The 25,895-nt window shown below is 35.2% G+C and overlaps 1 protein-coding gene across 2 annotated transcripts; it reads right to left on the bottom strand.

Annotated features, from left to right (window-relative positions):
- Positions 1-696: 696 nt before the first annotated feature.
- Positions 697-17,085, bottom strand: POU1F1 (POU class 1 homeobox 1). 2 transcript variants are annotated; one of them, XM_035015315.1, is made up of 6 exons: positions 16,944-17,085; positions 14,476-14,547; positions 5,265-5,489; positions 2,559-2,723; positions 1,772-1,832; positions 697-907 (listed from the first exon to the last, which is right to left on the bottom strand). In XM_035015315.1, exons 1-6 carry the CDS (start codon positions 17,083-17,085, stop codon positions 697-699), a joined length of 876 nt encoding a protein of 291 aa, XP_034871206.1. The 2 variants fall into 2 exon arrangements, with proteins under 2 accessions (XP_034871206.1, XP_034871205.1); XM_035015314.1 differs by having other exon boundaries at positions 14,476-14,625.
- Positions 17,086-25,895: the final 8,810 nt, after the last annotated feature.

A 25,895-nucleotide genomic window follows, 5' to 3' on the forward strand; every position in this document is an offset into this window, starting at 1 on the left:
AAGCCAGACATCATTCCTGCGCTGTTGCAGCTTATAGGATAGCAGTTTGGGGTTCAAGAATCCATAAGGCATATTTTCTATAAATAAACATCAAAAAAGCTAAATCTCTGAGAAGAATAAAAAGATAAAAATTGTCGCTTCTGATTCAGATTTATTCCTAAATGCATTAATGAAATTCAAAGACACCTCTGGCTCTTAAGTGCAAACAAAAACTATTAAGTTCAAACAACCTATCAGAGCTGATAGTAAGCAGGACATTGGTTAATCAATTTTCTAATTGTTCCTTCTATTGTGATATTCTTTATTTGGCATTATGACTGAAATGTTAAAAAGCTAATAAACAGCCTTTGGAAAAGGAATCTTAAACTAAAAGACCCACGTGCACACTGTGCATGCGTGTGTGTGTCTGTAGATAGAGCAAGAGGGAGAGAAAGATTGAGAGAGAATCACCATTTTATTCCTATTGGTATCTTTGGTTTGAAAATGTACAGTTTGGCTTCTGAGAATAATTATTTTAAAGAAAATAATTCATCAATATTTAAATTGTCTTCTTTTTAAAAGAGTAGGAAAGCTTCTGCAAAAGTTATTGATATAAAATGATTTTTGAAACCAACCAAATAACTAATTTCTATTTTTGTTGGAGAAGAGAAAGGAATGAAAACTAGAAAAAAATCGGCTATCACACAATAATAAATTTTATCTGCATTCAAGATGCTCCTTAGAAATAGTAAATAAACTCTGATTCAGACTTGTTTTCACCCGTTTTTCTCTCTGCCTTCGATTGCAAAACCAAACTCTTACTACTTCTTTCTCAAGATTTAGTTCTTCAGCCATTCGCATGATCTCTTGAGAGGAAGGTTTATTCTGTTCTCCAAAATGTCTCTCCAGAGCATCTTTAGCAGCAATACTGAGGGGAGGGATGTAGAGAAGGGTGAGATGATGGTGTTTTAATGATGTGTTGGCAGATCAAAATTAAGTAATATTGAATATCCTAGATATCAACATTAAAATATTGTTTAAAGACTCTGAAAACACTTCCAAAGCTTCAACAAAGCTAAATGTGCAGTCTAGAATATTTAGATGCTTGTTTTATGCAGGGTATCCTGAGAAGTAAGGTTTCTGGGCTTTCTATGTTTATCCCACTTTGTGCCACTAGAGGGCACTGACTTCCTGAAAAGGAAATGAGCACTTGTGCAGGCATTTCTAAATGTCCCTCAGAAATCATTAGTTATTTACAATAGACGAACGGTTTAGTGAACTCATCAACCAAAACAGAACCTGTATTTTAGTATTTCCTCTGTAATTTTCACGCAAATTACCAAAAGATCATCCAACAATCTTCCTGGTTTGAAATGCAAGGAATCACATTGGACTTTAAGGGACTGAAACACTGATGAATAGTTTTGCTATTTTTAATAACATAGATACCAAATTGCCAGAGCAAGACATATCTGAAAAGACAGCAGAAATTATCACTCTTTGTAGAAGTGATTGTTTAATTTCTATTTTATCCAAAACTTGTGGAGCAAGTGTTCTTGAATCAAATAACCTACTTTTCCATCAAATGTTAAGAATTACTAGCTCTCCATTTCTCAGTGCTAAATTATTAAGTTATGCTTTTTCACCAATCTTGTTTTTTCAGTGACTCTATTCACATACATTTATGTTGTGTTGCACCTATACAATCCTCAAATGCTCTATTTATATTTACATATGTACATATTGTATATATTCCATCTCCTCTATGCATTTTAGTATCTCAAAAGAATACCTTATAGTTGTTCTTCGCTTTCTTTTTCTTTCATTTGCTCCCACTTTTTCATTGTATAAAGCTGTAATGGGGAAAAGAGGAATAATTACAAAAACAAAGTAGGTTCCAAAAAAACTATCAGATTTGAGTTTCAAATTTTCTTTGTAAAACAACGCAAAATAAAGTCGCTATACATTTTTGTCTTAAATTTTTGCCTTCCACGTTATTTTATAGTACAAGACCAAGATACAAATGTTAATGCAGAAATATTAACTTTGCAAAGACAACTGTCTATTAGTGATATCCTGACCAAACTATTCTTGGAATACTTGCTTTAAATGCTTTCAAACCTTGCTCTTTCTCCAGCCTTGACATTGGTATGAGTAGATAATTTTATTACATTAGCAATTGCTTATGTACTTACTTGGAAGACGGGTGTGCACAAATGCTCTGGTTACAGTAATATCGGGTCATAAAAATTCATGTGCAATTACTACAGTATGCACAGAACCAGAAAATCTTGATGTGTTAAAAAAAAATCATTTCACCACTTCACGCCTCTGCCACATTATCCAGAAAGCTGTCCCTGTGCAGCTTCTTTTCTTACTATATTTACCTTCTCAGCAAACTTATTTTTGCACTTGCATGAGCCTTCCTCTCTTCGGGATGTGAAACATATTTATTTTTCATCGGAAAGAGAAAAAAAACAACTAAACCTCAAACCTCTCCGCTTCAGTGTAAGCCCTAGCTAGCAATGGAAGGCAATCGTTTTTAGGTTAAAACACCACAGAGCCTGTAACTTCAGTACCTCCTACTTGCTCAGCTTCCTCCAGCCATTTCGATAATATTGCTTTTAGCTTGCATGCATTTTTAAAGCTGAGCTGCAGGTTTTCGAATCGGCAGATAGTTGTTTGACTGAATTCAGAGCCGTGCACGGCTGCAAGGGCTTCCCCGACGTTGGTTTGGGTGTATCCTGTGAAAGGGCAGGAAAGACCTGTTAGAGTCAGCTCTTCCAGAAGCATTCATTTTGGCCGGTTATCACAGAAATCGTTGTGTCTTTCTTTGTTAACTATTAGATATTGCTTTTAAGCATATATTCATTGGCAATTTAGAATTGCTTAGTAAGTTCAGCGTAGACTTGTCTGGTACTTTAAAAAATGCTTCTAGTTAATTTTTTCAGAAGTCAAAAGAATTCAGACAGGAACCCCTGCCATTCACGGTATTTAGTGAAATTGGATAGATGTGTCATAAACACTTTATAAGATACTTATAAATTCTTGCTCTCTATTATTAAATATCTGGTGATATATGCTCAACAATATAGTATATTAAATACAATGCATAAATTATATGATGATATATTTTTATCTCAACTGTAAGAGTACAAAATTCAACTATATTGTTAAAAGGTACCAAATAAAACTAAGAATTATGCTGACTTTCCCTGAAAACATGTTTATTATGAGACTGTGATCACCCAAATATTTTACATGTATCCCTGAGCACATTTATTATATCATTTGGTAAAGCTTCTATCTTCAAGCCAAAGATCCTCATAGATTGTCCCATTTTTAGGGTACAAGTTGATTATCAACCATCAACATAGAATTTGAAATATTCACAGCAATATAAATAGTAAACTGAAAATAGTTGTTATAAAGATGCCTACCGCTGTGTTTATTCCATATAGTAACTGCATATTAATTCAGGGCCTAAAGCTATATATCTGTATGCATAAAATGGTTATGTATGATGCCCATCAATAAATATCATTACAAATTTACCTGTGGTTCATTCCACAAGTGCAGAGGGTGGAACCATCATTTTTCAATCCATTTAAAAGATGCACTACTTCATGAATTTAAATCAAGGTTAATTATTACAGTTATTTTATGTTAAAAACACAATTGAATAGAAAGTGTGCAAAGGCTATGAACAGACAGTTCACAGAGAAAGAATTACAAATGACTGTAAACACATGAAATAATGCTTTTCAATCTTCACTCATAAATTTAAAATGAAACCACCAGAGCGCCTGGGTGGCTCAGTCAAGTAAGCATCGGACTCTTGATTTCAGCTCAGATCATGATCTCAGGGTCATGAGACCGTGAGATCGAGCTCCACGTGGGGCTCTGCCTGGGTGTGGAGCCTGCTTAAGATTCTCTGTCTCCCTCTTTCCCACCACTCTCTCTCATGTGTGTTCTCTCTCTTCCCCTCTCAAGAAAAACAAAAAACAAAAAAAACCCAACAAAACAAAAAAACTACCATGGGGACCACTTTGACTTATCTGATTTGCAAAGATCCAAAAGATTAAGTCATAGTTTTCCTTCAATAATTTATTTATTCTCTGTGCTGCCAGTCACTGTTCTAAGTGCTGAGGGATACGTCTTTAAGGAAAACTAAAAATAGATAAAGAAAAAACTCCTGCTTTCAGAAAGATTATATTCTAAGGAGTTTGCCAAGAGACACTCATGGCGGTGGTAGAACTTGGCACAACCTCTGTATAGACCAATTTGACAACATCTATCAGAATTACAAATATACAGGCAGAAATCGTGCCTTTAACATTTGTCCTACATGTATATAGGTACAAAATGGCATTTATGGAGTGAATCATGGTAGGATTGTTTTTAACAATGTGAGATTGGAGACCACCTAAATTTATCATCAGTATGGGACTGGTTAAATAATATATTCATGAGGGGCGCCTGGGTGGCTCAGTCGTTAAGCATCTGCCTTCGGCTCAGGTTATGATCCCAGGGTCCTGGGATAGAGCCCTGCATTGGGCTCCCTGCTCCGCGGGAAGCCTGTTTCTCCCTCTCCCTCTCCTTCTCCCCCTGCTGGTATTCCCTCTCTCACTGTCTCTTTCTCTGTCAAATAAATAAAATCTTTAAAAAATAATAACAATAATATATTCATGAAATGGAATTTGATAGGCCCATTTTTAAAAACATCTGGCGAGATCGGGCGCATTCAGGGTGGTATGGCCGTAGACCCATTTTTAAAAACATCTGTAAAAATTAATAAGGAAAGCTCTATTAAATAAATAGTTAAAAAATCTGTATGGAGAAAATATGTATTTGCTTATATGTGTAAACGGTATCTCTGGAAGAAAGCAAAGAAACCAACAACATTGATAAACAGGAAAGACAAACAAAGGATACATTTCACTTACACACTTTATGCCTTTGAATCATCTGAATGGCTCATCTACTCAAAAGTTCAGATAAAACAGGGAGAAAAACAAGTACTTCAAAGTTAATCTTGAGGTAGGCAAGTTGAAAAAATATCAATTTAAAAACCTATGTATTTAGGATATTAAGAATTAACAAGGGAATAAAGGTTTGTTTTTTTTTTTTGTAGGATTTTCATAATTGGATTAACTTAAATCCACAGCACAGATGTAGAATGAGAAGTGTCTTGGACTTCTGAGCAGAGTGTAACAGACTGAACAGTAATATCGTAAGGATTTGCAGACCAAGTTGTATGCCCGTTACTCTTAAAAAGTGCATACCTAACTTAATTCTTCTCACTTTAAATTCGTTGGCAAACTTCTCAAGTTCTCGGATTTCCGGAGAATCCATGTCTATTGGCTCTTCAACCAATTTACTTTTCCGCCTGAGTTCCTGCTTGAAATCAGTGACAGCGGGGTCCTCTGCCAGAAGAGGCTGGGGCAGGGGAGGGAAGCCATGACTCAAGGTATGGTCAGGAAACTTATAAAGACAAGGGGTTAAGCTACCTGTGAAGAAACACAGAAAGAAAAGGGCCATTTGTAATTATCCCCCATTTTTATACAAGCAAAAGTTTTGCACCTTAGAACCTATTATTCCCCTGCAAGCCGTCACGATTCTAAAAGGTTAACTGATGTTCAGCCATCTCAAACAGAAGTCAGAGTAGCTTAGTATAAATGTGATTATTTCTTTTCCACCTTCCTCAGAGCAGTGAAGACAAAAATAATGCCAAAGGAAAAAAAGCAGGGAACTGCAAATAATTAAAATAGAAATAGGCCAATTCTCTCAGAAGTGTGTTTTCCATTATTTCGATTTCTCTTAAAAAGACACCTGTTCCTGTGAATCTGAGGTTCAACTGAAACCTGGATGTATATTTCGATCTGTTTTAATTCATTACACAAATAATCTGTGATGTTTATTATCATCAAGGCATACGGTTAAGTGTTATGCTGGGAAGTTTTCTTAGGATTCGAAAACTGATTTTACAATATTAAGAAGCACCACTGTTTTATCAGCCAATGTGGAATTTCAAGGGGAAATAATCATGTCTTTTTAAAAACTTAAGGAAGGCAGGTAAAAAGAAAATTATGAGAACATAAAATACACTAATATGCTTAAATAGATTCAAAGAGTGACTAGACAAAAGGTAATTTTTAAAGTTCTATTAAAAAGCATCAAAATTTCTTGAAAAGTATACAATAAATGGAATCATTTCTTGATTATTATTTAAGAAGCAAAAATAAGTGGCAGGAAGGGTGCAATTCTAGATATGATGGGCATTCACCCATAAATGATGAAGCATTAGATCAATTGATTGGGTTAAATGATAAATTACCAAAAAATATCTAATCTTTTAAAAATTGCTTCCAGATTTCATTCTTCACTAGAAGAGTTTCTCAATTGGGGAGCATGAGTGAGAGGATAGCATAAGCCAAATTTCCACACATTTTGTTTGTTTTCCTCATCAATACATCACTTTTTTATTGGAAGAGATTTCACTTCGATTTATATTAAATGACACATATAACCAAGACATTTTGATATAAATAAAACATTTTGTAATTAATAATTTTTCTTATGATTATAAATAAATATTTAAACTAAAAATAAATTGCTATAGAATATACACAATAATCATTCTTGAAAACACTGGAAAAACATATCAAGTTTATGCTACCTATTATTTCTCTATAAATATATTCACAAATCGAAGACAGGAGTAATAATGTAGTTTTCCAGAATATATAAATCTTACATTAATATATCAATACGTAATGACCAAAGAATAGTGTAAGTCAGCAAATTGTTGACTTGTATTATTTATATGACGATATGTAATTATAAAGTGTACCCCTCTCCAATAGACTCTTTTTTTTTTCCTTGAAGCAAAGCAAATATACAAGTGAGGGGTTAAACAAAATAGCATAAAATAAATTTAGCTGCTGTGAAAAATATTTGAAAGAAACTATTCCTGTCTAAAAAAATCCATGCTACTTTTACAAACCAAAATTATCGTTTTATTTTTTAAAGTCAGTTAATTGTCCATTTTATGCTTTAGTGGGCAGTATATTGATCAGACTAGATAACATTTTTAAAAGCAGTTTTATCAATTTTTAATTTATTACATAGTTCCATTTTTGAAAATGGTTATTAATTTTGGGGGTTATTTTTAGCTTTCTATTACTTTTGGATTTCTGCTAGTTGAAGTAAAAGAAAAGACTAACCTACATTAAAAGAACACTGATGACATTTATTTCAGCATTTACTTGATATTTATCTCAAGACTTTGTTTTCAGTTAGGCTTTCAGAGTTGGATGTTAGATATATTAAAATCTTCACTTCCTTCATCATTCAAAAATACCACATGTCACTTAAGACAATGATGAAATATTCTAAGAGTAAAAGCAGTGAGCAAAAATTAGGCTGCTGGGTTTTTCCTCTTTCTTACTATATTAATTTTTTTAATTGAAGTATAGTTGAGACACAGTGTTACCTTAGTTTCACGTGTACACCATGGTGATTGAACAAGCCTGTATGTTACGCTCTGTCTGCTTTAAGTATGGCTACCATCCATCATCAAATGATGCTGTTACGGTGTCATGGACTGTGGTCCCTGGGCTCCACCTTTCATCCCTGTGACTTATTCACTCCATAACCAGAAGCCTGTATCTCCCACTCCCCTTCACCCATTTTGCCCATTTCTCTACCCATTTTCCTCTGGCACCATCAGTTTGTTCTTTATATTTATGGGTCTGTTTCTACTTTGTTTGCTCATTTTTGTTTGTTTGTTTTTTTAGATCCCACATATAAATGAACTCATATGGTATTTGCCTGTCTCTGACTTATTTCACTTAACATAATACACTCTAAATCCATCCATGTTGTCACAAATGGCCATTTTATTTGTTTGTTTGTTTGTTTATTTATTTTAGGGAGGAGGGGCAGAGGAAGAGGGAGAGAGAGAATCTTAAGCAGGCTGCATGCCCAGCATGGAGCCCGACATGGGGCTGCAACTCACAACACCGAGATCAAGACCTGAGCTGAAATCAAGAGTTGGACACTTAACTGACTGAGCCACCTAGGTGCCCCCATCTCATTCTTTATTTAAGGCTGAGTAATATCTCACTGCATATGTATGTGCAGACTGCTGCTTGATTTTGCACATTTAATGTACTTTAAAGCACTTTAGATAACTCGTTTAACCTATGTCAAATTATTTTTATTGTCTATAAGTAATTTGTTATATATCTTTTATATAATAAGCCATAAGTTCTGAATTTGTTAGCAATCTTGGTCATTATTTTCATTTTTTTCTTTCTGACCATAGTCACACACCACAACAAGTCTTCCATGTGATACTTGGTCCTGTGTTCATTTCACATTTGTCATCTTCTTAGCCTTATGTAAGTAAGTTAGAAAGAATATTTTTTTTATTCACCATTTAAAATTTAGAAAATTTAAGTAAAAGGCAATAACCTCCCTTGGGTGCCACAATGAATCAACCATACAGTTGAAACCAGAACTGAAGTCCAGTGAACATTGCAATAAACCACATCAAAACAAACACCTCGTTCATTTTTCTGGCAGTCTGTAAACCAGATGACTTTCCTTTAAAGACATCTGTAGTTTAAACACATTTGGCTACATTAAACAGATACTTTCAGACAAAAATATTATAATTATTAAAATCTTAGAAGATAGTCACCTCTATTTCTGGAAAATTATAAAGATAGTTTATACATTATACATGCTCTGGGGAAAAAAATCAACATTTAAAAAATAAATTTGAACACGAGTCCATGAAAAAAGCACAGGAGATACCATGTTCTGACGATTGGCAGCCAGAGCAAAGAGGAAAACATGATGTGTGATATGTTTGTATTCTTCATTCAGTGAATATATCCACAGTTATCCACACAGACATGGTTTTCCTGGAGTTAACCTGGAGCTAACCTTAAACAGAAATTCATAATGACAGTCCCAGGCACAGCCAAACAAACTGTGGTATCTATCATGTGATCTTGTATTTGGGGGAGAGTAGAGAGTGACTGGTATGGTATCTATGGCAAGATATTTTCAAAATCTTTCTAAAGCACAAAATAGGAAGAAGATAAAAGAAGCGGGGAGTCCTGTGCAGCGGAGTTCTCATGAACAATTTCCAAAACATTGATAATGCAAAACTGTCTGTGAGCCTAGAGAAGCCCCCAGCTAGAGAGCTGGGACGTGTTTGCACATTATATACAGCCCAAAGTATATTTTCACATTGTAGATTAATCCACCAAAGCCTTTCTAAATTGCTGTGTATATATTTCCGTGTGGCAGAAGTGGGAGAAGAGGTAAATCTTCTAAAACTGGCAACGGGGAGGCAAAGGTGGCTGGCCCAACCCACTGTGGCATGGGGCAAATCGCTCTTCGGGAGCACGTGGTCCTGCCCGCAGCTAACTGCCAACATCTCTGAGGTCATGCGCCTGAAGCCTTAAGAGAACACACAGGGAAAGCAGAGGCGTACAGTAAAATACACCATCTTGCTGGAGATAGGCAAAAGAATGTGTATTTGAATATTTCCATGTATTTCTTTTTCATCACCCAAGACAATGCGAAGCAAACCATAAATGTGAATTGTGATCTTTTCTCTTTTGTGCACGGGTAAATCCCATCCATTTACAACAGGGATCCTCTGCCTGGTGTACTTTACTTGGAACACAGCACGCACATTTGTTTACACATCACCTATGGCTGCTTTCCTGCTGTAGTGACTGAATTGAGTCATTGAGAGACTAAGGAAACTTAGGGAAAATACCTCATGTTACTGCTACTGGACAGCCTTTTCTTATTCAGAGATAAAAAATCTTCAGAATCAATTCTCCCCTCAGAGTCAACATAATCAGAACTAGTTAGGGAGAAACAAAATGAAGGAGGAGGAGAGGTGGGGCGGGGAAGGGGAGGGGGAGGAGGGAGAGGAGAAAAAAGGAGAAAGAAGAAGAAAGGAGAAAAAGGAAGTGGGAGGGAGGAAGAAGGAGAATGAGGAGGAGGAGGAGGCGAAAGAAGGATGAAGAGGAAGGCGAAAGATGGAGGAGGAGCAGGGGAAGGAGGAGAAAGAGGAGAAGGAGAAGAAGAAAGAAAATAATTTAAGAATAAGAGATGGACTCCAAAGTTGACTATTTCTCCATGTCAACCATCAACCTGATTTCTGTTGTTTTGTGCGTAAGTGCCCTCGGTGGAGAGGGCACTTTCAGTCATAATTATCTTTTCTCTTATTACCCACTTCCCATTAAAAAATAAAACAACAACAGAAAATGGACATTCGTCTTCGTGGTTAATTCCCAAAACTCCGCTATTTTGCGTTTCTCTTAAAATTAATTTTTAAACGAGGACTCTCACACCTTATCTTGGTTTGGCCATTATATAATGTGACCGGGCTGGGTTTAGCACTCATCCCTGTGTGGCTGATGATACGCTGTTTCCACAGGAGGGCGGGCAGGGTGGGCAGCCCCCTGAGCATGTTTTCTAGCTTCACCCGGCTTCAGAAACCCGAGAACAGAAACAATTTCAGATACCCAAGAATTAGAGTTTTGAGGGTTTCTGTTGCTGTTGTTATTTTATGTTGTGTTTACCTAGAAGAGCTTTTCAGGAGCATTTTTAATTCACTGTAGGCTGTTGAATTATTTAAATTCTCAGGAGTGAAGGCACAGAAGGCATTTAGTTGCAAGTGTATCTAAAGAGAAGATCATAAGAAAACCAGGTCGAGTTGGTACAAATCTGCCACAATTCAACTTCAATAGAGTGGTGGCACTCACCACAACTCAGATATGAAGAGACTGAAACTATTTACAACAACGTGGATGGAACTAGAAGGAATTATGCTAAGCGAAATAAGAAAGACAATTATCATATGATCTCACTGATATGAGGAATTTGAGAAACAAGACAGAGGATCATAGTGGAAAGGAGGGAAAAATGAAACAAGACGAAACCAGAGAGGGAGACAAACCATAAGAGACTCTTAATCTCAGGAAACAAACTGAGGTTTGCTGGAGTGGTGGAGGGTGGGAGGGATGGGGTAGCTGGGGATGGACATTGGGGAGGGTATATGCTATGGTGAGCACTGTGAATTGTGTAAGACTGATGAATCACAGACCTGTACCTCTGAAACAAATAATACATTATATGTTAATAATAAAATAATAATATATTAATAAATAAATAAATAGAAAGTGAAGCACAGGGTGTAAGTTTAAAAAAAAGAGAGAGAGAGAGACTGAAAGAGAAGTTAAGTGACGTGAACAACGTTTGTAATCAGTTCATGGTGCGGCTAATTCATTGCTTCCAATTAGTCATTCTTTTTGGTGTGCCCACACCTGGACTATAAGACACAGTGGATTCATCCGATAATTGCAAAGTCTTCTCTACCAACGTTAACAAAATATTAGCTATAGCTCTTCCCTTCCACTGGGTTATTCATTTAATGCAATGCTCAAGCTAAATGTAAGCATCAGAGTATGGGTTATAAGAGGACCACATTAAAATAAAGCAATTTCATATGTTTTGAAATATAGGTCTTCCTTTAGCTTTTCTTTCATATGGCATGTGTGACAATGAACGTGTCTTTGTTGTAGATGATAAGATGCTTCTGTGAATTGTGTGGAAGTGGCTGATTTGATGAATGCCTTGAGACTTCTCAGAAAATCCTAATGACATTAGCCTGGTTTCTCTTGTGTATTTTATACCTTTGCTCTTTTATATTTGAATTCCTGTGTTTTATAACTCAGTTTGTGTAGCTTCTCTGGGGATAACGACAGGAGAGTGCAGATTCTCTGAGGTTTAATCTGCTATGATGCAAATACTCATACTAAGCATATATCAAAATAGTGACATTCTAACAAATAATAAAGCATATCACTCTCAAAAAATATTCAAATATAATCTCTATGCTTGCCATGGTGAGTTTTTCTTTCAGTGAAAACATATATTTACTTTTAAGACTATGGTGATACATTCAAATCTTAGGATAACCATTTTTGCTCCTCATAGTACTAACCCAGGCTTTGGATCCTTTTAAAGGGCTCTTCTGGGAGCCTTTCCTTTTCGACTGCAGTGAGGAAGAGGGTTTGCTGAGTGCCTGCTGAGGGGACTTGTTAATATAGCCCAAGCTGCCCATGGACTCTCACTGTGAACCTGGGCCCAGAAACCAGAAACATGTTAGAATTCTCAGGCCAGCTGCAGATTCACTAGGCTAGTAGCCAGTGGCCTTGATCTGGTGGGAAGGGAGGTGGTAGCAAAAACCATCTTAAAGTATCTGGGGGGTGCCTGGGTGGCTCAGTCAGTTAAGTGTCCAACTCTTGATTTTGTCTCAGGTCATGACTCAGGACTGAGATAGAGCCCTACATGAGGCTCCGCACTGGGCATGGAGCCTGCTTAAGATTCTCTTTCCGTCTCCCTCTGCCCCTCTCCCACCAACCCCCTTCTCTCTTTTTCTCTCTCCCTCTCTTAAAAAAAAAAAAAAAAAGGTATTTGGTCTGTGGCTGATGTTTTCTTTGTGCTAACCTTAATCAATTGCTGCCTGTCGCTGGGTTTAGAAAGCACCTAAAGTTGGACCTGGGTTTGTGGGAAACACTGTGAATGAACAGCAAGGACTCCCCTCCAAGAGACAGCTGCACATGGCCATGTGCTTGTCATTTCCTATCTTCATAATCAAAATGCGGTGTGGGCCACACGAAGCATGCTGCCTTCACCCCTAGCAGCTTACATGCACATTTTACTGTTTTTATAATGAAAGTAGTTTATCATCAACAAGGACTGTTCTCATTAACCATGAATACTTATTAAGTATTAAATATATGAATCATAAATGATCAGTTTTCAAAAGGGAAAAATATGGTGGTCCCTATTTCGTAATTATTAAAATAAGAGATGCTCGGATTTACAGGTAATTGTTATGAACATCAGTCTTCATTTTACCATCAAGGTGAGGATACTAGTTTATTCAAAATGCTGTGTGGTAGGATGTAAGTGAAGCTAATTTGTTCTGGATTATTTTATTTTAAAGTTTTAGTGTTTTATTTAGTGTCAAACTGAAAAATATGGAGAAGTTAAATGTCAGTGAACTATTTTTTTTGTTCAATTTTATTTCAAATTTATAGTCATAAGTCCGTGTTTTTTTCTATCACTTATTATGAATGATAACTAGACACAGCAGTGAGAAAAGATATGATTCCTTTATCTAAAGCGTCTCCCTCCCTCTCTCTCTCTCTCACACACACACACACACACACTCTTATTTTCTCACACAGAGACCCAGTAGTTTATTGTCACCCATCAGGTTTCTCTCCCTGCTGTAGTAATGAACATAAAAGATCAAAGAATAGCTAAAAAAATATGTAAACAAAATTGTGTACTTTATTAAACCATCAACATTTTTTTCTGGCCATATCCTAAACTTAAGTCATAAGGTCTGTTCTGAATGGATTAGGTCAGATTTTCCTCTTCCTTAAGGAACATGTTATCACTGCTTTCATACAAGCATCAATAAATAATTAACCTTGATCTAGTGACGCTTTATTTATCTGGAGGAGAAACATAAGTAACTTCAACTCTTCAATCTCATTTAAGACTAAAAACAACTGTGAGCTGCCAAAACTTCAAATGACTATCACTAAAGCCACCGCAACTGACTCTTAGCTTTCAATGTCTTATTTATCTTTACGGATCAAATGTCCAGAAGAAATATTACAATGAGGGAGATATTTTATAAATCTGTGCTGTCTGCTTTGATAGCCACATGAGGTTAGTGAGCACTTGAAATGCGGCTAGTGCAATTGAGGAACTCAATTTTAAATTTGACCTTATTTTAGCTAATTTATGCTTAAATTTAAATAATTTAGGGGAAGGGAGGGAAAACTGAAAGGGAAGAGATCAGAGAGGGAGGCAAATCATATGAGACTCTTGACTCCCGGAAACAAACAGGGTTGCTGGACGGGAGGTGGTTGGAGGGATGGGGTAACTGGGTGATGGGCACAAGGAGGGCACGTGATATGGTGAGCACTGGGTGTTATTCGAACCTAATGAATCATTGAACACTATATCAAAAACTAATGATTAACTATATGTTGGCTAATTGAATTTAAATAAAAAACTTAAATAACCACATGAGGTTAGTCACTACCTTATTATTACTATATCGAGCCCACCGGTAACATTAAGTGACAATCAGCAGTTTGGTAGTCGTCAATTAGAGTAAAAAATCATACAAAGCAAACAAAAGAGTTAAGCATAGAAGTTCAGGGTTATGGAGAACAGGGGCAATCAGGTTTAACCATTATGGTCACTGAAGGCATCCCATATCAGGGAACATTTTGATAAGCAGTGGTTTACCAGCAATTCCCAAGTTAAGAGATGAGAATTTCATGATCTTCTCTGGTCAAGATTCTCTCAGACCCAAGAATCCATCTAAGTGTCCCCAAACTCAATCTCATATATGCAGACAATTTTTCTTACCTGCCATCACTCCATAGGTCGATGGCTGGTTTCCATAATGACAGGAAGGAACAGAATAATGAAGTCCTGTTGCTGTGTTTCCCAATGTTGTCACCAAGAAATATGCACGCAAACATTTAGGAGTTTGGATCAAAGACAAAATAGACGGGACTGGTAAGAAAATGTATGAGGATTCAAGACACATTCATTTCATTGCAAAAATACACATTTATATGGCAGTAATTTGCTTTCACTTGGGGAAAATTCTCTGATGAGTAGGTTAAAAGCAGGAATCAAAGTTTGTCTCAGGTAATCAGATCACAGATCATCAGTGTGGATGATAGCATTCATTAACTATGCTGTGCCCTGTGAAGGGCTGACTGACCAGTTTGGATGTTGGCCAGTTGGGAGTTGCAGAATTCTTGTAGGTTCCATCTCATATAGACATTACAATAAACTGACTAGAAGAATAATCTCTTTAAATTCTTGTGTAATACGGTATTATATAGTGGTCTTTCTCTGGAAGAATGAATACAGAAATCAACTCTTGAACAATCTTTACTTCTGCTTATTCTCCTAACAAATTTCATCCATCAAAGAGAAAATGGCCAAGCAACTAGCTTCTAATTGGATACAATCTTAAAAATCCCAGTAAATTCAGAGGTTTATGAAAAATAAGTGATGGTGTATGACGCATTTATGTTGATGTTGAAACCAAGAGGTGGTAGGTTTTCTGCATGCACACAATCAGTTCAACAATTACAATAATAAAGCTGGCCAAAAAAAAATTAATTGTTGAACGACTTGAGATCTATAAAGGTTGAACCCGGTATATAAACATAACCATTCATAAATAGTTGTTTGCCTTGTGTAATCAATGTATATTATGAAAGTAAATTTAAATTACAAAATTTTTATCAAGATTTAAACATGAATCACCAAGTTGACTAAGAGTTTGGGTATTGACAATAAAACCATGGTTTCTTTATGTATTTTATTTTCTCATTTTTCCTTCACATCCTGAATATAATGGTGGGTTTTCATAAATATAATATAATCATAAATCCTTGAATAAATATGAGCTATTATAAAGTATAGAATTAGAATCCTTTGAAAATATTGAGATACAATTCAGTGTTTAAAGACATGAGGTCACCTCAGAAAGCAAAACATTTTCTACTATTGATAAATCTTCAATATTTTAAAATATCTGCACAAATTTTCATTTTATAATTAGCATGTGGAAAGAACTGAAGTCATTTTACATTATAATGATTACATGTAAAAATCTTACTATGCAATCTAAAATTAAACAAACAAGAAACACATGTAATATCCAAGTATTCTTCTCATTATAAGCAATATTTCTAGTTTCTTACCTAGTAATTTATAATTTCATGGAAAAATGATAAAATCAATGCTTTTATCATGTATTTAAATACTATTATTTAAGTATCTATTTAGAATAGATATATCTATTATTTAAAATACAGTTATGTGATCATTGTTTAAATTTATTATATTTTCTAAAAACTATGTTTGGGGAAACTCCCATTATTGTCTTTTTATTTAAATTATGAGAATCTTTGGTAGATGAAAAAAAAAAAATAACCCTCTACATTAATGATTTCACCCAAATCCAGATAACTACTTTCTAGATTTTAAAAATTCAGCTGCAGATTAATCCAAACTTACATATGAAATAAATTTACTCAATTCAAGACTCTGTCTATTTATAAAGCTACTTTAAAAAACTTTGCTACCACATAAAGGACACATTAGCAACACATACCTATTTGATTACATTTGAGACAATATATTCAAATTTTCAAGCTTATTTTTTATGTTAGAAAGTTACATAAGAAAATATTAAAACTCGGTTAGAGAGATTGAAGTCTCTTCAGACCTCAGTTTTAAGATATTTTAACTCAGTTTGTGGGCTCTAAATGCTACATATTGTTTCTAGCCTTGATTTTTGAGTTTTGAGTTATGCTAAAAATATTTGTTAATATCACTTAATTATATTATTCTTTGAAATCCATTGTTGTTGGTATTGGGAATCATTTAGTTGTGTTTACTACAAGGTATATGGCTGTTTTTAGACATAGTAAAACCAAATAAATCTTTAAGATAAAAAAGTAACACCTTTAAACACTAAATTATTTGGACTATTTCTTTAGTTTTGTTCCTTACCCATAAAATGTTTACATAAAAATGCTTTTTGGATTAAAAACACCCAGACTCACTGTCTACTTTGGTAGAAAATAGATCTTTATAATAAAACCAACAATTGAAATTAATACGCTTAATAATATTCTTTAAAAATGTCTTAGGTAGTTTGGCTTTTTAAGATATCCTTCATATTTAACTTTAGACGAATTGAAATGAAGGAGAAAACAAAAGAAGCAAAGAGATTCTAAGCTAACAAGATTCAAAGCATCTGTCCTGCAACGGCCCGGCCACACGCAGGCTGGTACCGGAGTCCGTACCTGTGGACATCACGTTGGTGGGATGGTTAGAGACTGGGAGGCACTCAGCAGCGCTGTGGTGCATGATCAAAGGCAGAGTTGCAGAAGCCTCAGAATTCAGAGGTATAAAGGTATCAGCCGAAGTGAAAGGTTGGCAACTCATTCCCACAAGACAGTAGAAAACTGAGGAGAACTGCTACTCCCCAAATCAGAGTTTTATTCTATTACAGTTTCAAAGGGCCGTTTCAAATCACACGACCTGCATAATACATCAGGAGGGCCCTGGAGCACCAGGAGGGCGCGTGCTTGGTACTTATGCTGCAGGGAAATCCCTTTATACATGTTAATCGTCTTTTCCCAGGGGTATTGCTTTATCAATCTGAACCGTCTTCCTTCTCACCCAAACATAATCCATGCCCAAGAGGGAACCTGGTTCTGGGGTATAGATGCAGGGAAAGGGAGAAATCGGAAACCTGATTTGAGAACTTCAGTGATTCAGACATTTTAGAAAGGATTCAAGAACTTCAGAAATAAGTGTCCCTCCGAGAAATAATCCTAAAATGAATTGAAAAATACTAGGTGTCTTTGTGTTACTAACACAATAACAAATTTTTATTTGTTTCATTGTTTCATTCAATCTGAAAACTAACATAAAACAGAAATACTACACAATTTTTAAGAAACTATAAATATTTAAGTTTAAATTGAAAGATGCATAGAAGACAAAATGAGAATAAATATATTGCCAACTACTGATTCAGACTCAACAATGCAATTGTGAAAAATTATGTAAACTAATTTGTTACATATTATAAGTTGAAAATAGAAAAATATTAAATAAAATTTTAGTACTGTGTAGAGAAGATAAACATGAGTGATATAGTATCTTTCCCTTGATTTCAATTTACTTATTAAGAATAAACATTTAGGGGCGCCTGGGTGGCTCAGATGGTTAAGTGTCTGCCTTCGGCTCAGGTCACGATCCCAGGGTCCTGGGATCGAGTCCCACATCGGGCTCCCGGCTCAGCGGGGAGCCTGCTTCTCCCTCTGACCCTCTCCCCTCTCATGCTGTTTCTCTCTCGCTCGCTCTCTAAAAAATAAATAAATAAGATCTTAAAAAAAAAAAAAAGAATAAGCATTTAGTTCATGCTGACACTATTCTAGGCACTTTCTATAGTTCACGTCATGCAAATCTCACATCTGTGTGAGTTATTTACCATACTATCCTAACTATGCTTGACTCCTCCAGAGCCCTTAATTTTAACCATTCTGTTCTAGAGCCTACAGTAATCATGGTAGCTCTGGGTGGAAACCTTCCACACAGAAAATATCATGTGAGCATGAAAAAAAAAAAAAAATATATATATATACTATGAACAGTTCATTCAAATATAAATATATTCACATCAAGTACAATGATCATGATTTCTACAAATGAGTGAATGCAATACTATTTTCAGAATGTCAGCTGTGGATAATATGACAGAAGTAAACTGAGAGGCATAGAGATTACTGACATAAGCAAGGGCCATGCTTCATTAGCTTTTGTGAAATTTTGTATTATGGAATGTTTCCAGATAACTTGGAATTGGTTGTTTTGTGTTAAACCTTATGTTTATATTGATAAGAATACTTTTTCAAAAAACTTCCAACTTGAGCGTTTTGTTAGTAACCAGTTGATATTTTGTAGGAAAATATGGGGTTACCCAAATCATTAGATATTGCCTGAAAAATATTTATTGTGAAAGGGACATATTTTTTCATTCTGAATTCTGTATCTTTGAAGCTCTGTTTTCTCTAAATGAGAAGAAGGCTACAGGTAACCAAAAGTATGTATTTCACTCTTGCAGAATTTATGTAATTTTCAGATCACATAAGCAAAAAAAAAAAAGTATTTATAAAGAGAATTCCTTAAGAAGATTAAATAAAAATAAGTTTATTTAAAAAAAAATAAGCTAAATGATAGAGTTCTTGGAATATGCTGGTAAAATATATCAACCCAGTGGTAGATAATGAAGGGTACTGTAAATCCTCCCTGGACAGAACAAAAAACTTTCCTAGCAGTTTGATATACTATCTAAAATTCTACAGTTGAATCTCAGACATCATTTAATAACAGTTTTAAAATTTTTAACTGGGCTGTGAAATGCAAACCAGAATGCTCTAGTTAAAATTGTGCAAAGCCAGAAAATAGACGTTTCCACTACAGTCTTCTCACTTAGTACTATCAACTGTTATCAGTTTTTATAAACAGTTTCAGGGACGCCTGGGTGGTTCAGTCGTTAAGCGTCTGCCTTCAGCTCAGGTCATGATCCTGGGGTCCTGGGATCAAGCCCCGCATCGGGCTCCCTGCTCGGTGGGAAGCCTGCTTCTCCCTCCTCCACTCCCCCTGCTTGTGTTCCCTCTCTCGCTGTCTCTCTCTGTCAAATAAATAAATAAAATCTTAAAAAAAAATAAAAACAGTTTCATAAACAATTATAATTTTGCATAATATTGAGTTGTATGGATCTATTATAATTTGACCATTTCTTTATTGTTGGGTGTTTGTATCAACTTCTGCTTTTGCTTTTATAAATAACAATGCAATGAATGTTTTTATCCAATTTTGTATGCAATGCATTTTCACGATATAATCTGTATTTTACAATATAATCTAAATATCCTCCCAGAGGACAGACTCTTAGAAGTGGGATTATTGAGTTTGTCTTATAAGATTTTTAAAGTTCTTAAAAAACATACCCAAATTGCTTTTTCAAAAAAGACATTTTTAAAGAGTAGTTTTGTGTTCACTGCAAAATGGAGCAGAAAGTACTGAGAGTTCCCATCTACCCCCTGCCCCCAAACACGTGCAGCCCTCCGCACTATCAAAATCACCCACCAGACTGCTACATTTGTTACAATTGATGAATCTACATTGACACCGAATTATCACCCAGAGTTAGTTTATATTGCAGTTCCCTCTTGTAATATTCTATGGGTTTTAACAAATGTATAATGACTTGAATCTACCATCATAGTATCAGAAAAGTACAGAAAAGTTTTGCTACCATACAAATCTTCTGTGCTTTGCCTGTTCATCCCTCCCTTCTAACCCCTGGTACCACTTACCATTTTTTTTAAAGATTTATTTATTTATTTGAGAGAGAGAGAGAGGGTGCGCATGCCTGAATGGGGGAAGGGGCAGAGGGAGAGGGAGAGAAATCCTCAGGCAGACTCCCTATTGAGTGCTCCATCCCAGGACCCCAAGATAATGACCTGAGCCTCTGGTACCACTTACCTTTTTATTGTCTACATAATTTTGCCTTTTCCAGAATGTCATATCGTTTAAATTTCATAGTATGTAGCCTTTTCAGATTGGCATCTTTCACTTCAGTAATACGCATTTAAGATTCCTCTGGGTCTTTCATGCCTTGATAGCTCATGTCTTTTTAGTGCTGAATATTCCATTGTCTGGATGCACCACAGTTGATTTATACATTCACTTTCTGAAAGACATCTTGTTGCTTTCAGGTCTTGTCATTTATGAATAAGGATGTTAAAAACATTTGTTTGCAGATTTTTGTGTAGACATAAATTTTCAATCCCTTTGGATAAATACCAAAGAATGTGACCATTGGATTTCATGGTAAGTGTATGTTTAGTTTCAAAAGAAACTACCAGTTTTCCAAAGTGGCTGTACCATTTTGTATTCTGACTAGCAATGAATGAGAGTTCCTGTTGCTCCACATCCTTGTCATCATTTGGTGTAGTCACTGTTTTGGGTCTTAGCCATTCTGGTGGGTGTCCAGTGGTATCTCATTGTGTTAATTTTGTAATCACATGATGGCATATGATGTTTAGCATCTTTTCATATGCTTTTCTGCCATCTGTATATCTTCTCTAGTGAGGTGTCTATTCAGATCATTTGCTAATTTTTAAATTGGGTTGTTAGTTTTCTTATTGTTGAATTTTAAATGTTCTTTGTATATTTGGGATAAGAATCCATTATCAGATATGTCTTTTGCAAATATTTTCTTCCAGTCTTTGGCTTAATTTTTCAAGCAATTTATTCTTTTTTTTTTAAGATTTTATTTATTCATTTGACAGAAAAAGAGACAGCGAGAGAGGGAACACAAGCAGGGGGAGTGGGAGAGGGAGAAGCAGGCTTCCTGTGGAGCAGGGAACCTGATGTGGGGCTCGATCCCAGGATCCTGGGATCATGACCTGAGCCGAAGGTAGACGCTTAACGACTGAGCCACCCAGTCGTCCCTCAAGCAATTTATTCTATTTCTATTTTGGTTTCAAATATCAGGGACAAATTGAGCAAAAAATAATTGTTTATTATTAGGAGATATGGGGTTTCTTGGAACTCACAGAAAACAAAGTCAGGCCATTGGGAGAAACTGAATAGAAAATGGAAAGCCATCTGCCAAATATCTCTGACTTGTCTATCTCCTTTTCCTCACTCTCTGCCTGACTGATTCTCCTTCTATCTCCAGATCATGCCTTAAGCTTTCAGCCAGGCAAAAGCTTCTTAGTCTATATTTATGAGAGAAACATTCTGATTGGCCATGGCTAAGGATGTGTTCTAGAAGTGCAGCAGTGTTCCTGGTGCCCATACTTATGAATGGACTGGTTTGCATTGGAAGCAGTCAGGCATTTGTAGACAATGAGGGATAGATTGTTATCTGGGAAGACATTCTTAAAATGTGACTGATGCTGTTCTACAATTTTATAAAAGCACCAGTGGAGTGAAATTGACAATTTTCTGGCATTCTCCATGTCAGTAATAAAGACTAAATACTTATGCTTAAATACTAAATATTAGTCTATTAAGACAATGGCATCTTAATATAATTTGCATTTTTATTGCTAATATGCTATTTTTCATATCTATATTAGCTATTTGTATTTATTTTTTTGTTAATTAGCAGTGTATTTCACCCCATTATTTAATATATTTTTGTTTTATTAGCAATTTGTGTTTTAAAATATATTAAGAATATTTTTAGTGTTTCATTTTATGATTAAAATTTTCCTAATTGTCTTTTAAATTTATATTGGACACTGACATACATAATAGTTTAGGTATGAGTTAAATACATTGATATTTTCTTTTATGAATTTCTTAATAATTTTAAATTTTTACATTTTCTCTTGCCTAGAAATTTTTGTTTTTAATTTTTTTAAGGTTTTTAAAATATTTATTTATTAGAGAGAGAGAGAGAGCATGAGTGGGGGGTAGGGACAGAGGAAGAGGAAGAAGCAGACTCCCTGCTGAGCAGGGAGCCTGATGCGAAGCTCGATCCCAGGACCCTGGGATCATGACCTGAGTTGAAGACAGGCACTTAACTGACTGAGCCACCCAGGCACCGCTTGTCCAGAAATTTGTTTGTTTGTTTTGTTTTGTTTTGTTATTTTGGAGCCTTAAAAATTCTTTTTGATATTTTAAGCTGCCATATTCATTATGTTTCTAGAGTTTCTTTATAATTGCTTAGGTATTAATGAATATTGTAGCATAATTTGAAAACTATCAGATAAATAAAAAGAAAAGTCTAATCAGGTTAAAGTAATAAAGTAAAATATAGCAGAAATCCTGGACAGGCTTGTTAGTTTTGTTCATTCATTGTACCTCCTCTTCATTTAAGCCAATGATCTTTTTTTTAAATATGCTGTTTGAGTTTTGACAGAATGATCATATTTTGAGAAAAACATACAAATCTAGAAAACATGCTATTAAATAATAGATAATTTTTCTATGTTTTTTTCTAATTTTTCTGTTTTTGCTTGAGCTGAAAACTATAGAATAATGATTCAACATATAGATAGATTCTGGAGCCAGACTGGTCTTGAACTCAAGCTTTACACCTTAGCAGCTATGTAATGATTGACAATTAGCTTCACCTTTCAGTGTCTCAGTTTATCTTATCCACAAAATGGAGACAATACTAATACTAGTTTCACTTAGAGCAATGCCAGGCATATAATAAACTCTCAATAAATATTAGTAATTATTAATAAGTGACTTTTTATCATAACGTTTATGCTTATTAAGTGTACATACTTTACGGGTATTTCACTTAACCCTCACATGAATCCAATGAGGTAGGCACCATTGTACAGACTGAAAAACTGAGTCATAGAGAGGCTAAAACTTTACCAAAAGTCATATAGTAAATAGTGGAGCTGGTGTAGGAATTCAAGCCTTTTGAAGCCTGAGCAAGCTACATAATACTGCCTTTTATCGGATAAGGAAAAGGTATGTTGATATTGAGATTTATCTAAATCCGTTCCATATCTCTATGTACCTCTATATGCAGACTTTTTGTCACATGGCTTCAGAGAGAAAACATGGGAAACAGGAGAACTCTTTAAAAGATGTAGTGTTGTATCTTTTCAGCATCCAGATTGCTATATAAACCTATATGAGTATGCAGGTATATTACAAGAATAATATAGACATTACCTCTTATGGGGCAAAGGACTAACACTGCTGAATAATTTAACCCTATCTAATAATGTGTTTAATTGATGTTAACGATTCTTTCTTCACCAACTTGCAATTCAGAGCTCTTCAAACTGATTCACATTTGTGGGTATTTTAAGATTTTATTTATTTGAGAGAGAGAGAAAAATCACAAGCAAGGGGAAGGGGCAGAGGGAGAAGCAGACTCCCCGCTGATCAGGGAGCCCAACTCAGGGCTTGATCCCAGGAACCTGAGATCATGATCTGAGCCACCCAGGTGCCCCAAATTTGTGGATATTTTAAATATATATATATATAAACATTTATATATATAAACATTTATGTAAGTATATCTCTATCTATAACTATATACCTATATCTGATCTACATACAGATCAATATGGAGAGAGGAGAAAGAAAAGGAATTAAGATGGGGGATTCCCATCAGGATATGAAAATGAATCTAAATTAATTTATTCAGATAGTCTTAGTGGCAATAAAATATAGTGTTCCCACAACTCATAACTTTTGAAAAGATGATAAATTTTACCCAAAGCCGTTTTTTAAAGAAAAGATTATACAGCCATATGGCTTGAAAAGGAACTGTCACATTGGAAGCAGACATTATTTAAAGTGCACATCAGTTACACCATTTTTGGCTCTTTATTGATTGTGAAAACAGCAATGAATGTGTGCATTATTCAGTTCATTCTTACTTAAATTCCTTCATATCCAGAAATCAAGGTTCTTTATTGCCCAAGGAAGCGATAATGTCAATGGCTTGCAACCTTCCTGAAGATGAATGCTCTCTTAATGCTGTCTAAAGGGTAAACTCATTACTTACGGAAAATAAATGTCAAGGTGAGACTCTGACTTAGGAGTGACGCTCACGCATAAGAGCCATATTCCCATTGTACTACAGTTCCAGGGTAGATTTATCATTGGTCTCCCTCACTTAAATAGAGTAAGTCTTGTCTAAACAATGGACTGGCGCACCTGAATTAATTTAGTTGGGAAACCTCTTTGCTCTGAGTTTCATTAGACAGCATTAACACACAATGCATAGAGGTACATTTTGAAGTGTATAAATCTTTCACAAGAGATGTTTTCTATTTGAACCTGAATTAGAAGTTATATTTTTATTCCTTAAACTCATGATGGAAAGAAAATAATTAGCTCCTTAGTAGTCTTACTGAGTGACACAAGCATATCATATGGTGTAACAAGAAGTAAATACAGAACACAGCAAATTAATTGACATTGTGCTGAGGGAGTCTGCCTCCTTTTTTCATTTAGGCATCTCTGAAGATGAAAGAAGAATGCTTTCCTTAGTTACTGCAATGAGGTTATTTAATTATAATCATCTGGCTATGGCTTAGTTCATGATACAAGATAATCTAATGTAGGGGTTGTAGAAGGGAGACAAGGTAAACAGGGGTGTGAAGTGGGAGAAAGAAAGGTGTTTCATTTCCTCTGATAGAGATCAAAGGCTATGTTTGATTGTTCGGGATTTTGCTGTTTTTAAGGGGTGGGCAGAATATGTCAACTAAAAAATCTAGTCATTTCTGTGTAACTCACAATGTTCCATTAAGAAATTTGTAGAAGTGAAGGCAAGCAAGACTTATTACAAATCACAATGAAGAAAGACAAGGCTTTCAGAAGACAGTCATACTATGTTATGTTTTAACACTACCTATCCTAAAACATTATCTACACCATTTATATCCTCTTCCACTTATCCCTTGTTTTTACTACCAAGTTTAAAAGTATAGTTTATGCTGCTTTTATATTTCCTATTATATTGCAGGATTGTCACGAGCAGATGAAGTCTTTGTAAATTTCTGTGTGATCATTTGAGGAGAAGATCTAATAACTTAAACTTTCATAAATCTACACTACTCTGAATCAGATATGGCTAAATGTTTCTCTATAATTCAAATGGGGAAAAAATGAATGGCTTGATAGATGTGGGAGAACTAAGTGGCAGCATAACTAAATGCATTGAAAAATTCCAGTAATGAGGAGGTTTTATTTAAAAATAATGCTGAGGGGATGCCTGGGTAGCTCAGTCGGTTAAGCATCTGCCTTAGGCTCAGGTCATGATCCCAGGGTCCTGGGATCGAGCCCCTCATTGGGCTCCCGGCTCTGCGGGGAGCCTGCTTCTCCCTCTGCCTGCCTCAATCTCTGACAAATAATTAATTAATTAATTAATTAATTAAATCTTAAAAAATAATGCTGAGGACTATTCTTGGCACATAGGCACACAGTACTCTTTAGTGCTCAATTATTAGAAAAGAACACTTTTTATTTTTAATAATAAGACATTTGTTTCTAATGTGAATTCAGATTCAATTACTGTTTACTGAGCATCCACTCTGTGATCCATTTATCCTAAGTGCTTTGAAGTATGTTATTCCAACATATTATTTAAATGAGTGTAATTCTAATGATCTCCAAGTGATTTTCAACTAATCTCTGTCCTATATTTTCCTGACATTGTTAAATATGTGGTTCATTAAATATAAATT

This window comes from Mirounga leonina, unplaced genomic scaffold, assembly GCF_011800145.1.
Source record: "Mirounga leonina isolate KUSES-001 unplaced genomic scaffold, KU_Mleo_1.0 Mir_169, whole genome shotgun sequence".
Classification (NCBI taxonomy): domain Eukaryota; kingdom Metazoa; phylum Chordata; class Mammalia; order Carnivora; family Phocidae; genus Mirounga; species Mirounga leonina.

What these genes read in the sequence shown, in the direction of transcription:
- POU1F1 (XM_035015314.1), bottom strand. Translation starts at nt 17,085, where the DNA reads ATGAGTTGCCAACCTTTCACTTCGGCTGATACCTTTATACCTCTGAAT. An exon ending in CACCAACGTGATGTCCACAG is followed by an intron (nt 14,626 to 16,943) that starts GTACGGACTCCG and finishes TTTTCTTACCAG; the next exon opens with TCCCGTCTATTTTGTCTTTG. An exon ending in AGTGAGAAGAATTAAGTTAG is followed by an intron (nt 2,724 to 5,264) that starts GTATGCACTTTT and finishes GCCCTTTCACAG; the next exon opens with GATACACCCAAACCAACGTC.